This window comes from Bos grunniens, chromosome 20 (assembly GCF_055505025.1).
Source record: "Bos grunniens cultivar Pamir isolate PY7600 chromosome 20, Bosgru_T2T1.0, whole genome shotgun sequence".
Taxonomy (NCBI): Eukaryota; Metazoa; Chordata; class Mammalia; order Artiodactyla; family Bovidae; genus Bos; species Bos grunniens.
Genome location: NC_141184.1, coordinates 38,489,829 through 38,502,944, shown reverse-complemented (window position 1 = coordinate 38,502,944; position 13,116 = coordinate 38,489,829). Strand labels below are relative to the sequence as shown.

General features: G+C 40.2%; 1 protein-coding gene across 2 annotated transcripts in view; it reads left to right on the top strand.

The window, feature by feature from the left end:
* C6 (complement C6) overlaps positions 1-13,116 on the top strand; it is a 78,733-nt gene that overhangs the window by 50,744 nt on the left and 14,873 nt on the right. For both annotated transcript variants that reach the window (XM_086362546.1, XM_086362547.1), the window contains exons 13-16: positions 533-644; positions 5,079-5,211; positions 6,113-6,301; positions 11,717-11,807. In XM_086362546.1, the coding sequence (XP_086218672.1) occupies positions 533-644; positions 5,079-5,211; positions 6,113-6,301; positions 11,717-11,807 (525 nt within the window). The remainder of the gene's footprint in view (positions 1-532; positions 645-5,078; positions 5,212-6,112; positions 6,302-11,716; positions 11,808-13,116) is intronic.

Genomic DNA, 13,116 nt, shown 5'->3' with positions numbered 1-13,116 from the left:
CAGCCCCCATCCCCGCTGCTAGAGACTTGCAATATTTATTTTCTTATTGCTAAGTGAAGAAATACTTAGAATTTTACCTATTCCAACATATCAGTGAGGTGTTAGATATGCTACTACCCCCTTTCCTCTCTAATATTTTCTCTCTTTTTTATCTGTTTTATATATATATATGGGCTTCCCAGGTGGTGCTAGTGGCAAAGAACCCACCTGCCGATGCAGGAGACATAAGAGACACAGGTTCTATCTCTGGGTCAGGAAGATTCCCTGGAGGAGGTCATGGCAACCCACCCCAGTATTCTTGCCTGGGAAATCCCATGAACAGAGGAACGTGGTGGGCTATGGTCCATGGGGTTGCAAAGAGTCAGACACAATTAAAGCAACTTAGCATGCTCTAAAATATATATATACACACACATACATACATAATGTGTGTGTATATATATATATATATGCATCCATATATGTATACATAGACATTTAAGTATGTGTACATATTTATTTTATTATACACGTCTTTTTTTTTCCCTTCTAGTGGACAACCATGCATCAGTGATGATGAGGACATGAAAGAAACTGATCTCCCTGAATTAGAATCAGATTCAGGGTGTCCTCAACCAGTCCCTCCAGAAAATGGATTTATTCGGGTAAGCATCCTGACCTTCACTTTAGGTTTGGACTCCTAAAAGGAGAACTTAGGAAGCATGCATTTTCTTTTATGTGGAGTTATTTTTTTCTTAGTTTAATAACCTATTGACTTAAAAGGTAAAAAAGGTAATATTTAGAAAGGCTCCACCACTTCCCCTCTTGAATTCCCTGAAGACATCCTCATACCTAGTTGTTAGACCAAAGAACGGCAGGGTCTTTTGTGCTCCTTGGCACTAACTCATGTGCTGATGACATATTTATGTGAGTGGAGAATGGATTGGATGACTTCTCTGCTGCTGCTGCTGCTGCTAAGTTGCTTCAGTCGTGTCCGACTCTGTGTGACCCCAAAGACGGCACCCCACCAGGCTCCCCCGTCCCTGGGATTCTCAAGGCAAGAGTACTGGAGTGGTTTGCCATTGCCTTCTCCGGATGACTTCTCTAAGAGTCTACAAATAAGATCTGACTGTTTATTTCTGAATCTGAACAAACTAACCCCCTATCTATGGCACATTATCAGGGAAACAAACTAGTTTGACTATAACATAGGCAGTGTTGAGCCTATAATGATTTATTAGGCTAAATACCTATAGAACTCTTAAGCAATCAAAGTTTTATTACCTTTTATCTTTTTTCTTTAAACCACTGTATGTTTCTATGATTAAAAACAACTTTTTTGTTAGACAGTTCTGTGACTTTAGATATAAATTTTCAGGAGATACATAATACTTAAATTGATCACAGGAGACATGTGCCTTAATCAATTTTACATTTTTAAAAGAGATTTTACCTTTCTTAAACCCAGTAAAGCCTTTAATCTGTTTCCAACTGTGTCATATTTATGATTAAAGAGCAATAAGCTTTGATTCTCCAAAGCCAGCAAATAAATAGCCACAAAACAGTGTCTGCACTATATATCTTCCCTGTTCATACATCTGCTCATGTATAAGGTGCTAGGCCTAGAGGTGTGAAGGGGGAGAAATATTTTGGAGGGGAGTAATGTCCTTGGCCACCTGATGTGAAGAGCTGAATTATTAGAAAAGACCCTGATGCTCGAAAAGATTGAAGGCAGGAGGAGAAGGGGATGGCATCACCAACTCGATGGACATGAGTTTGAGCAAGCTCCAGGAGCTGGTGATGGGCAGGGAAGCCTGGCGTGCTGCAGTCCACGGGGTCACAAAGAGTCGGACATGACTGAGTGACTGAACTGAACCGAACGTTCATTAGTCCTTACTGGAGAACCAGAGATTCTCAAACTCCAAAGTCTTGAGCAAGGCCCAGAAACTTCCGTAACAAGCAAGATCTTGTGTAATACTGGTGCTGCTAGTTGGGGAGCCACACTTGGGGAACAAATCCTTTAGGACAGGGATCAGCAAACTATACCCATGGGCCAAATCTGGTCTGCCCTCTGTTTTTCTTTTTCTTTTCTCTTTTAGTATTTATTTAGTCATGTTTGGCTGTGCTGAGTCTTTGTTGCTGCTCCGTTTTTTTCTCTAGTTGCAGCAAGCAGGGCTTACCCTTCCTTCTCACTGCCGTGGTGTCTCTTGTTGAGACACAAGCCCTGGAGTGAGCAGGTTTCAGGAGTTGCGGCCTCCAGGCTTTAGAGCTCAGGCTCAATAGTTGTGGTGCACAGGCTTAGTTGCCTCCAGGGCACGTGGGATCTTCCGGGACCAGGGGTCGACACGTGTCCCTTGCATTGGCAGGTGGATTCTTTACCACTGAGCCACCAGAGAGGCCCTTTTCTTCCTTTTTCAAGTGAAGTTTTTTGGAACACAACTACATTCGTTTGTTTACATGATGACTATGACTTTTTTGTGCAACAGTGGCACAAGGTGACAGGCGCTACCTGGCCTGTAGCTGACTCTCAAGGCCCTTTACAGAAATAGTTTGCCAATCCTTGCCCTTTTCAACATTATCCTCAAAATTACACTTTGTCACATCCAGATTTCTAAATAATTTTTAATCTGTTTGCGTCAGTTGCTTACATAAAGTGTTAAAATGATTGACGTTCTAATTTTAAAAACACACAAAAGGTTTAACAGTGATTCATTATTCCAATGACTCTTCACAAAATTAGAATATATGTTTCCATTTCTACGAATAAGTTCACTCCTTGCTTCAATTTACTCTTTATTAAAGGCCTAATTCCTACCTAACAATAGTTTTTGCTCAAAAGTAAGACAATTTTGACTTTCCTAATGAGCACCTTCTAGAATTCCAAGTAGCAAAATGCCCCTTTTATGGAGTCAAAGGCAGATATGCCTCATTCCAGGCTAGAACAATCGTGCCACTGCACTTGAAGTTATCTGTTTAGTGACCAAAGGCACTTACCCCAGAGGCAAGTGACAGTGACTCTGGGTAAAGGCCCTTGCTAAGTTGGTCTAGCAGATGTGTTGACCAAAGCTTGATGGCTGCAGCATATACTTATAGGTTATAGCTTCATAAGAGAAATGAAGCAGAAGCTTGTGACAATAACTTATTTCAGAATGATTGTGAGGGAAAATGTTCAGCCTTTGAATAAAATATCCAGATCATTAATACTAGTCATCATGCCATTCCCCTTGGAAACACAGCCATATCCATAATAACCAATGATGGGATACTTTTTTTGTATTCAGAAAATTAATCATCTTCTGGGAGACAAGTTGAATCACATGGCCACGTAGTAACAAAGGTTGATAATTGAACTTTCACGTCCCTCAAAATTCCCATCTTCAATTCTCAGAGAATAACTTCCTAGTCAGTCCTTTGTACTTGCCTCCCATTCAGTAAGGAGAGACCGTTACATTACTGTCTTCCTAAAAAGGAGAGTGTTTTTCATTTTATTCAGCATAGTTATCAAGCCCTGTGTAAGGCTCAGATGGTAAAGAATCTGCTTCCAATACAGGAGACCAGGGTTTGATCCCTGGGTCAGGAAGATATCCTGGAGAAGGGAATGGCAACTTATGCCAGTATTCTTGCCTGGAGAATCCCATAGACAGAAGGGCTTGGCGGGCTAGAGTCCATGGCGTTGCAAAGAGTCAGTCTCAACTGAGTAACTAACACACAAAGATTTGTGAGGCAGAGATCTGGTAGAAGAAATACCACTCAGGCATAGGTGTGGGGCTGATAAATGTGATAAACATAAAGTAGAGCTTATACAAGTTTAAGCATAGGGGTGGGGCTGATAAATGTGATCAACATAAAATAGAACTTTGTGCAAGTTTCTCTCCAAAACCGAAAGGATGATACATGTGATGAAACTGATAAATGAAAGAGATTTCCCACACAGGAAATTCTACTTGAGTTGCGTCTCGGGACAATGGAATAGAGAAGATGTTGAGGACAGAGGAAACAGCTAATAAAGATATGGAGGCATGAAAGAGAATATCATGTGCAAAGAATGGTAGATGCCTAAATGCCTTTGTTTTCCTAGAGCATAGGTTCTATGGGAAGAAATGGCAAGAGGTGAGGATGGGGAAGTGGGTTAAGTTTCATATTCCAAGTTAAGAATATAAAACCCACATTATCTTAAAATCTTTTTGTGAACTCCCACATGCCAATAGTTGTACTTATTTACACATTAACTGGGAAAATATGTAATGCCCAATAGGTTATTAGGAACACTTTCAAACGATTTGCAGTCAATTTGTTACCATAGCAATTACATATATTTGCTTCATATGTAGAATACATTACTTATTCAGTTTATAGCCACTGCTGTGTCGCTTCACTCGTGTCCTACTCTGTGCCACCCCATAGACGGCAGCCCACCAGGCCTCCCGTCCCTGGGATTCTCCAGGCAAAAACACTGGAGTAGGTTGCCATTTCCTTCTCCAATGCATGAAAGTGAAAATTGAAAGTGAAGTCGCTCAGTCGTGTCCGACTCTAGTGACCCCATGGACTGCAGCCTATAGTATATAGTTTTCTTATTCTTGCAATAGTAAGCCAACACATATACAGAGGGGAGTAAGTTATTAAGTAAATATATATATATATATATATATATATATATATATATATTCTAATCAATTTAAAGTAGCAATATGGAAGAAGGATTAGAAGAGGGACTAGTTAGTTGTTAGATAGGTAGATAGTTATGGTGAGTGAAGTCGCTCAGTCGTGTCCGACTCTGCAACCCTGTGGACTATAGCTCACCAGGCTCCTCTGTCCATGGGATTCTCCAGGTAAGAATACTGGAGTGGGTTGCCATTTCCTTCTCCAGGGGATCTCCCTGATCCAGGGATCGAGTTGAAGAGATAATATGTACTGTGAGCAAAGGCAGTGATGATGGCAAAGGAAAGGAGTGAACTTTGAGAGATATTTGGAAGTATAAATTTAGCAGACTTTGAGTAGATACAGGAATGAAGGAACAGAAAAGATCTAGGAAGGCCCTGAGGTGTTTGAAGATACCATTCATCACATTAGTAATGCGCTGATTTTGGTTTTAATTCTAGAATGAAAAGAAACAGTACTCAGTTGGAGAAGAAGTTGAAATTTTATGCTTTACTGGATTCAAAGCTGTTGGATACCAGTACTTCAGATGCTTACCAGACAGAAGCTGGAGACAAGGAGACGTGGAATGCCAACGTGAGAACTGGGCAGACCCTCTATGTGACTCTGCTAAAGAATGAACGTGCCCAAAATAAATAAAGCAAAGTCACACCCTTAAATTAGTACATTTTACCATTTTTCAGTAACTCTGGTGAAAAGATTTAGTGAAACAGAAAATAGGATTCGTCTGCTAAAGTTAGACTTCAAACTGTCTTCATATTTTAGTTCTCGCCCCTGCGTGTTAGCCGGACTGTGAGGCTTGTGCTTAAAAAGAAATTGGGGACTTTTGCTAACTGCATCCAACCACCGACATCGGCCTGGCCCAGTGTACCAAGAGATGCAAGCTAATGGGTCCCAGGGAAATGATGCTTAACTCTTACGTGTCAGAGACGGCATATCATGTGAAATGAGGTTTTCTCCTTGGAGCACATTGGCATGCTTTGCTGGAAAAGAGAGCAAGGGTTTGTAGGCTCCACATATACCCATGCTTCATCGGAGTCAAAATGTGAATCAAACTAGGTTCAGATGGGGACTCCAAAGAGTTATTATTGAATACCATAACACAAAGTTGAAATCAGTATCAATTAGAACTTCTGCCTCTGTGTCACCCATGGTGCAGCCACCTGCTTTTGGGAAAGCTCACTGGGGAGAAGAGTGAAAAAGATTATTTCTTGAAAATGTCCCAGTGATGTAGTGAAAGTTACGAATATCTGAGATCGTTTCCATAGCAAGTTCTTCCGTTAATGGAACTAAAGGCAGTTTCTCAGTGGGAGCCTGGGATCCTCAACCCCCTGTTTTTCTGCTCAAAAGGCAGCATTAACACTGAACCAATGTGGTCAATCACATTAAAATCATTTCTTGGAATGCACAAAATCTGCCTGTATCCCTTGAGTGTTCTGCTCCACCAAAAGCATCTGAAATGTTTTTCTCTCTGCAGGGACAGAGTGCCTCAAGCCAATAGTGCCAGAAGGACTGACGCTGTCACCATTTCAGACATTATATAAAATTGGTGACTCCATTGAGCTGACCTGTCCCAGAGGTTTGGTTGTCAATGGGCCATCGAGGTACACATGCAGTGGGGATTCCTGGACACCACCCATTTCGGACTCACTCAGCTGTGCAAAAGGTAACAGCTCAGGATCCTGGGGTCTGCTAGGGTGGTGTCCTTTGAGATTATCTGTGTAGCATCCACAGAGACGCTGTTGCTTATGATGGGCTGAGTTGTATTTCACCTTGTATCGATGACGAGCTCAGGCAACACGTAAGTAGCTATTGGTCAAGTGGATACTTTCAAATCTTGGAGAGTGAGATCAATTTTATTTTCTAATCTAATACTTCAATATTTTGATACAGCACAAGTGCTCTCATATAACAAGATCAGAATTGAGAGTTAACTGAAATTTTAGCTCAAGTGGAGAGTGACAAAAAAATAATACACACTGCTTTTTGATTAATTAAATATTTTATTTTAACTTATTTGCTTGTTTGGTGAGTCACTTCAGTCCTGTCTGACTTTTTGCAACTCCCTGGACAGTAGCCCACCAGGCTCCTCCATCCATGGGGAGAAGCAAGAAGACTGGAGTGGGTTGCCATTTCCTCCTCCAGGGATCTTCTCGACCCAGGGATCATACCCACATCTCCTACAGTCCCTGCATTGCACGTGGATTCTTTACTGCTGAGGTACTGGGAGCCTATTATTTTTAATTTAGAAGATAGAAATATACAAATATTTCCCAATTTTCTAACATAGGACCAACCTCTTATTTCATAAAGGGTCTCCTGATTTGAGTTCCAAGATTTCTTTCTTGAATAAAACAAATACCTAATTCATCTTTTGCTATCCCATAGATAGAAATTTTGCTATCCCATATCAATTTCTCTAAAAAAATAAGTTTTTAAACTCCAAGTAGGGAACCTTTTTAAAAAACACTTCTGCTTAAGTCCCTTTCCCTGATTCTGATGTCATTGAGCTAAGACGGCCAGTATTTGTGTTTATATAAAATCTTTCCAAGTTAATCTGGATACAGCCAAAGTTGAGAATTACTGTTTTGAAGAGAGTTGAAGGCTTAAAGGCAACTTTTGCAGCAAGTTTGACTAGAAAATGCTTTAAAATTTTTATATGTATTGTTTACTTTAATCTTTTACAGTAGTTTCAAACCCACAATTAATTCAGAGAAACATTTTTGCAAACCATTTTAAATTACTCAATGTTTTTGACTTAGTTTTTATAAAAATAATTTTTCTCCTTCATTTTATCAGTTGATATATTTATCAACTTATATGTAAGTTTGATATATTATGTAAGTTGATATATTTAATCAACTTACACAGTTACAATAGGAATTGGCATAAATAGACTTGGAAACAAATAAAACTGACTCTTGGTAAGTCTATAACTGGACTAGTGAATGCAGAAGAGTGAAGCTGTGAAAGAGAGGAACATATAAACCCAGAAGTTCAGTTTCTGACAGGCAGCTGGCAGGAGGAGCTGAGAACTCCCATTAGTCTGGCGTGTTGGTTACTTGGAGGAAAAGGAAGGGAGCTTCATCTGTTTCATATCTTCCAAATTTCTCAACATGCTTGTTCAAGTTATATCTCATTTTTAATCAGAGAATCCTGGAGGGTTTATCTGAGCTCAGATATGATTGGGCCTATTTTGCCTATGAAAAAACTAAAGGCAAAGAGAGGTTAAATTAGACCCAAAACCAGACAGTTTGGGTCGAACAAGCAGCTCTGCTAATTCCTCAAGCTCTCTGCTACCTTGTTTTCTTTATCCTGTTCTGTGCTTTTATAATGTCTGAAGGAAAAGGGGAAACTTAATCTCTTACATGGGTTTCCCTGGTGGCTCAGATGGTAAAGCATTTGCCTGCAATGCAAGAGACCTGGGTTCAGTCCCTGGGTTGGGAAAATCCCCTGGAGAAGGAAATGGCAACCCACTTCAGTATTCTTGCCTGGAGAATCCCATGGACAGAGGAGCCTGGTGGGCAACAGTCCATGGAGTCACAAAGAGTTGAACACAACTGAGTGACTTTCACTTTTCAACTGTTACATAACCTTAAAACTATTGATGAAGAGATCATATGGAAATCTGTGAGAACTTCAGGTTGGTATTGTGGCTTAGCTTCACTTGATTCTTGATCATACACATCAGAGATAAATGTGTTTGGGGACCACACAGTTTACAAAATTAAGATTCTCTGGGCATCTTAGGTAGATACTTCTCTTTATACAAATAACAGCATATGTATACACATACACACACCCCTCCATGTTTTTAAAAGAAATTGCAATTATAATTCAAACTGAGAGATAACGAAATGCTCTACATCGAGATAAAAGAAAGAAATACTCTATCTCATCTACTTTCTCTCTGACAACGTTGGCAGAAAGATCAATGAAAGGAGTCACAGAAAAAGAAAGTCATCAATAAAACTGAACCTCTTTCCTCTCAATGTGGCAGGAGATATGTGATATAGAGATGTCCAGGTCGTTGGTTGACCAGAAAGACTTTTAATTCTTTTAATGTGAAAAAGAATTTTGCTTCCTGAAGAAATGAGATGCCATACACCTCCCCTGTCATTTTTATCCCTTCCTCTAAGAAGTTAGCACCTCCAAAGATCCCCTTGCCCTCATCACTCTTTAAAGATTGCAATGTTTTCATTTCCAGGTTGCTCACAAATTGTGCAGGGCAGAAAGTGTGAGCAGCTGAGGACCAGTGCTGGCTTCCACCTGACACTTAGTGAGGGAGCAAAGAGTCCTTTTATGTGTTCACTGATGACGTCAAACTGGTAGGCAGGGAGCAAAGCTCTGTGTGCTTGAAAACTGATGCTCTTTGGAAATGTATAACTTAGAGTCCCTCCTTGACCTGAGTAAGTGTGGATTTATTTACAAAAGCCAAAGAGACATAGCCACACAAGACACCAAAGAAAAACAAGCCCGTGTCAATGGAAATCTTAGTATCTGAGAACTTAGCAGCAGTTATAGGTCTCCATGTTCATGAAAGCTCTGAGCCAAATTTCACCAGATAGAATGAGGGTCCTAAAAGAGGAGAATAGTAGGAAATGCATAGCAGCAAAGAAGAAAATGTACCAATTTTTAAAATCTTTATTTTTGCCTCTAACATAAACGTGCTTCCCTACCAAACCTCCTGCCTGATATACCTTTCTACTTCCCTCCTTTGTCAGTTGCTTGCTTCAGAGGCCACTGCTATCGTATGGATGCCTGATTAATCAGATCCAGTCTAGGGACGTGTGTTTCATCCAGGAGGCTCAGGATGTCAGCTCCATGTTTAATTCAAAACTAAAGCTTCTTTGGGTGAGCCTCAACATAAGCAAAGATAGCCAAGATTTCCCCTTCCATATAATATACCTACTGCAATGCAGATATATAATTCACGTGAAATATGGAAGACCTGGTTTCGATCCCTGGGTTGGGAAGTTCCCCTGGAGGAGGGCATGGTAACCCACTCCAGTATCCTGAAGAATCCCCATGGACAGAGGAGACTGGTAGACTACAGTCCATGGAGTCACAAAGAGCTGGACATGACTGAGCAACTAAACACAGCATTCAGAACATAATATACCCGTGTTCTTCATTCTACTTTAATCTCCCTTCCTCCTATTCAGCATTCAATTGCTCACCTTAGCACAAGCATCATTTCCTTATAAATCTTCCTTACCATTCTCAGTTTTTGTTTTTTGCTGATATGGTCTCCTGAAATCATATTTCTTCCAAATACCTAACTCAGCTTTTAATTATAAACTCATCACTATGATTATTTGATTAATGTCTCTTTTTCCACTATTGCTTAGATTCATGGAAAAAGAGGATAACTGCTGTCTTCATTTTTCTACTTCTTTTTTCCCACCATAATATCCTAGTACCTAGAATATCGGGCAGGGATAAATAGCTACATTTGGGAGCTGTCCATTTCTCCACTGATTATTCGTATAAGAAAAGTCTGGCTTTTCATTATCCCCTAAAATCCATTTGCACAATTGTTGACACTGACATCCATATTGCTAAACTTAATGGACAATATTTCAGTCCTCATCTGCTTTGGTCTCTCAGCAACGTTCGACAGAGCTGACCTTCTTCTGCAGATGCATTCTTTCCCTGCTTCCAACACACAATGCCATCTGGTTTAGCTTCTACCTCAATGATCCCTCCGTAGCCTAATAACAAATTTAAATCTTTCCCACAGACTTCTCCACTGAGCTTTAGGCCTGAGTATCCAAATTTCTATACATCTGTTTTGTTTGGCTGTCTTAGAGAGATCACAGATTCAGCATTTGCAGAGAGGAATTCCTGAGTCACCACCCTTGCCTCCCTACCACTAACTTTTTCTAATATTTACTATTTCAGTTTAGGCACCAACATCTATTCTCTTATGCAAACCAGAAATCTAAGAATTATACTTGACAGTTCTCATAACCTACCCACAATATGCAATCTCATGCATTTTACATGCTTGAAATGTCTCAGGTTCACCCACTTCTCTCCATTTCCACCTCTGGCACTTTGATCCAAATGACCATTCTCTTTCACCCAAACTACTATAGTGAAAGTGAAAGTTGCTCAGTCATGTCAGATTCTTTTCGACCCCATGGACTGTACAGTCCATGGAATTCTCCAGGCCAGAATACTGGAGTGGGTAGCCTTTTCCCATCTCTAGAGGATCTTCCCAATAATAACCTCATAAATCGTCTACTGTCTTGACCACCATGCCTCTCCAAATGCATTCTCTACACAGAAGCCAAAATTAAATTCTTTTCCAAATCCAGACCTGATTTTGTCACACCACCCCCTGCTAAAACCTATCAGAGATTTACCACTGCTTATGAAATAAGACAAAAATCCTTCAAAAGCCCTTTATGACCCTACACAGTTCACCGCACAGCCATCTCTCTGGCCATTTCTTGTTGCTTGCCCTTGTTTCCCTGGCTTTCTTTCAATTCCAAGAAAGTCAAATGTTCTCTCTCTGTTGAGCACTTTCATGTCTGCTATTTCCTTTCCCTCCATCATACTCCCTGTTCTCTTCCCATTTTACCGTTCATAACCTTCCTAGCTACATCAATTTGCTTGATTATATGCTTTCTCTTTAATAGCACTAATAACAGCAGAAATTCTATGTGTAGAGTGTGTTTGTTTGATTAATGTCTGTCTGCCCACAAGACTAGAATTTCTGAGAGCATGGGATCTGGGTCAAATTTTGCTCAACTCACTATCCTCAGAATCTATCACAGTGCTGGTAAATCACAGTCGTTCAATAAATATTTGAAAAACGAACAAAAATTCCACCAATTTCATTTTCTTGAACTTAATAGCAGTTTTAGGTTGGAAACGTGACAGCTCACAAGGGCTAGAAAGGACTTTTCGGATGGACTATTTCATAACAACAGATTTGAAAAAGCTAAAATGAGTGCTCTAACTCTAGGAGATAAGTGAGAACATTTCACCATAGCCTTTTCTCCTAAATTCAAACTTACCACTTGAAATCCATGCTGTGAACTGTTCTTTTCTTCATTTTCTTTTGTTTCAGATGTCCTGACAGGCTTAAGGGGTCACTGTCAACCAGGACAAAAACAGTTGGGATCTGAATGCGTTTGCATGTCTCCAGAAGAAGACTGTGGGTAAGAGATACTCTCTGGACTGAGCTTAGGAACTGAGAAAACCAGTCTAGTGTAACCAACTTCATGAAGGAGCCGGGCTTCTTAAAGCATGAATACAAAGCATATTAATTTTTAATATAACTGATACCCCTGTGCTCTGTTGAATTCTTCCTTCCCCACTGAGTAGCAGGCATTCTTAATTATCTCTCAGCCTTGTTCCCTAAGTTTGCATAGCTTTTGTACTAAAACAGTTTCATTCTGGTGATAAAGACATTTCTATCCTGTTTAAAGCATCAGACACAATTATCTCAAAGCCTTCTTCTCCCCACTAACTATAGGGGCAAAGTTGTGACTCCAAGAGGTTGGAGTAGAGAAAGAGGTATGAGCATGGACTTCACACACACATGAACACACACAAACACACACATCTCTTTGTTAGTTTATCCTTTCACATGTTGGCAGAAAGCATAAAGAAAAATGATATATCCTTATATGGCTGCCATGACTCTCTGTTGTTATAATTGCCTTTTTCTACAAAAACAAACCCAGGAGTGTCGAGTGCTTATTAATGTCAGGACTACATTCATGGGAGTAAAATCCAAAGTAAGACTCGCTTAAGGAAAAATTTTGTTTCTCTATCTTACAAAATAAATTCATGGGGAAGGCAGTCTAGGGATGGTCTGGTGATTCTTTTCTTTCAGATAGAACTGGAGCTCCTTCCTGCTGTCTGTTCTGCTATGCTTTTTTTTAATCTAATATTCATACTTGATTTTTTATTGAGGTATAGCTGATACTTTCTTTCTTTTTATTAAAGTTGTCTATTCTAACATTCTTGAACTTATGTCATGGTCCAAGATTTCTCTGCTGGAGTACAATAGAAGGAAGACCAGAAATGGACACATGCTCTCTTTTTAAGGAGAGTTCCTGGGGGATTCATCATGGCTTCCATTTCACTACTCTTCTCTTGTTCACATGACCATGTGGCCCTGCAAGGGAGGCGATGAAATGCCTAGAATCAAAATCATTGGCTAGAAGGAAAAGCACTTTTTCAATAAAATTCTGTTCAATTCAGTTCAGTTGCTTAGTCATGTCCGACACTTTGTGATCCCATGGACCACGGCACAACAGGCCTCCCTGTCCATCCCCAAATCCCAGAGTTTACTCAAACTCATGTCCATCGAGTCGGTGATGCCATCCAACCATCTCATCCTCTGACGTCCCCTTCTCCTCCTGCCCTCAATCTTTCCCAGCATCAGGGTCTTTTCCAGTGAGCCAGCTGTTCGCATCAGGTGGCCAAAGTATTGGAGTTTCAGCTTCATCATCAGTCCTT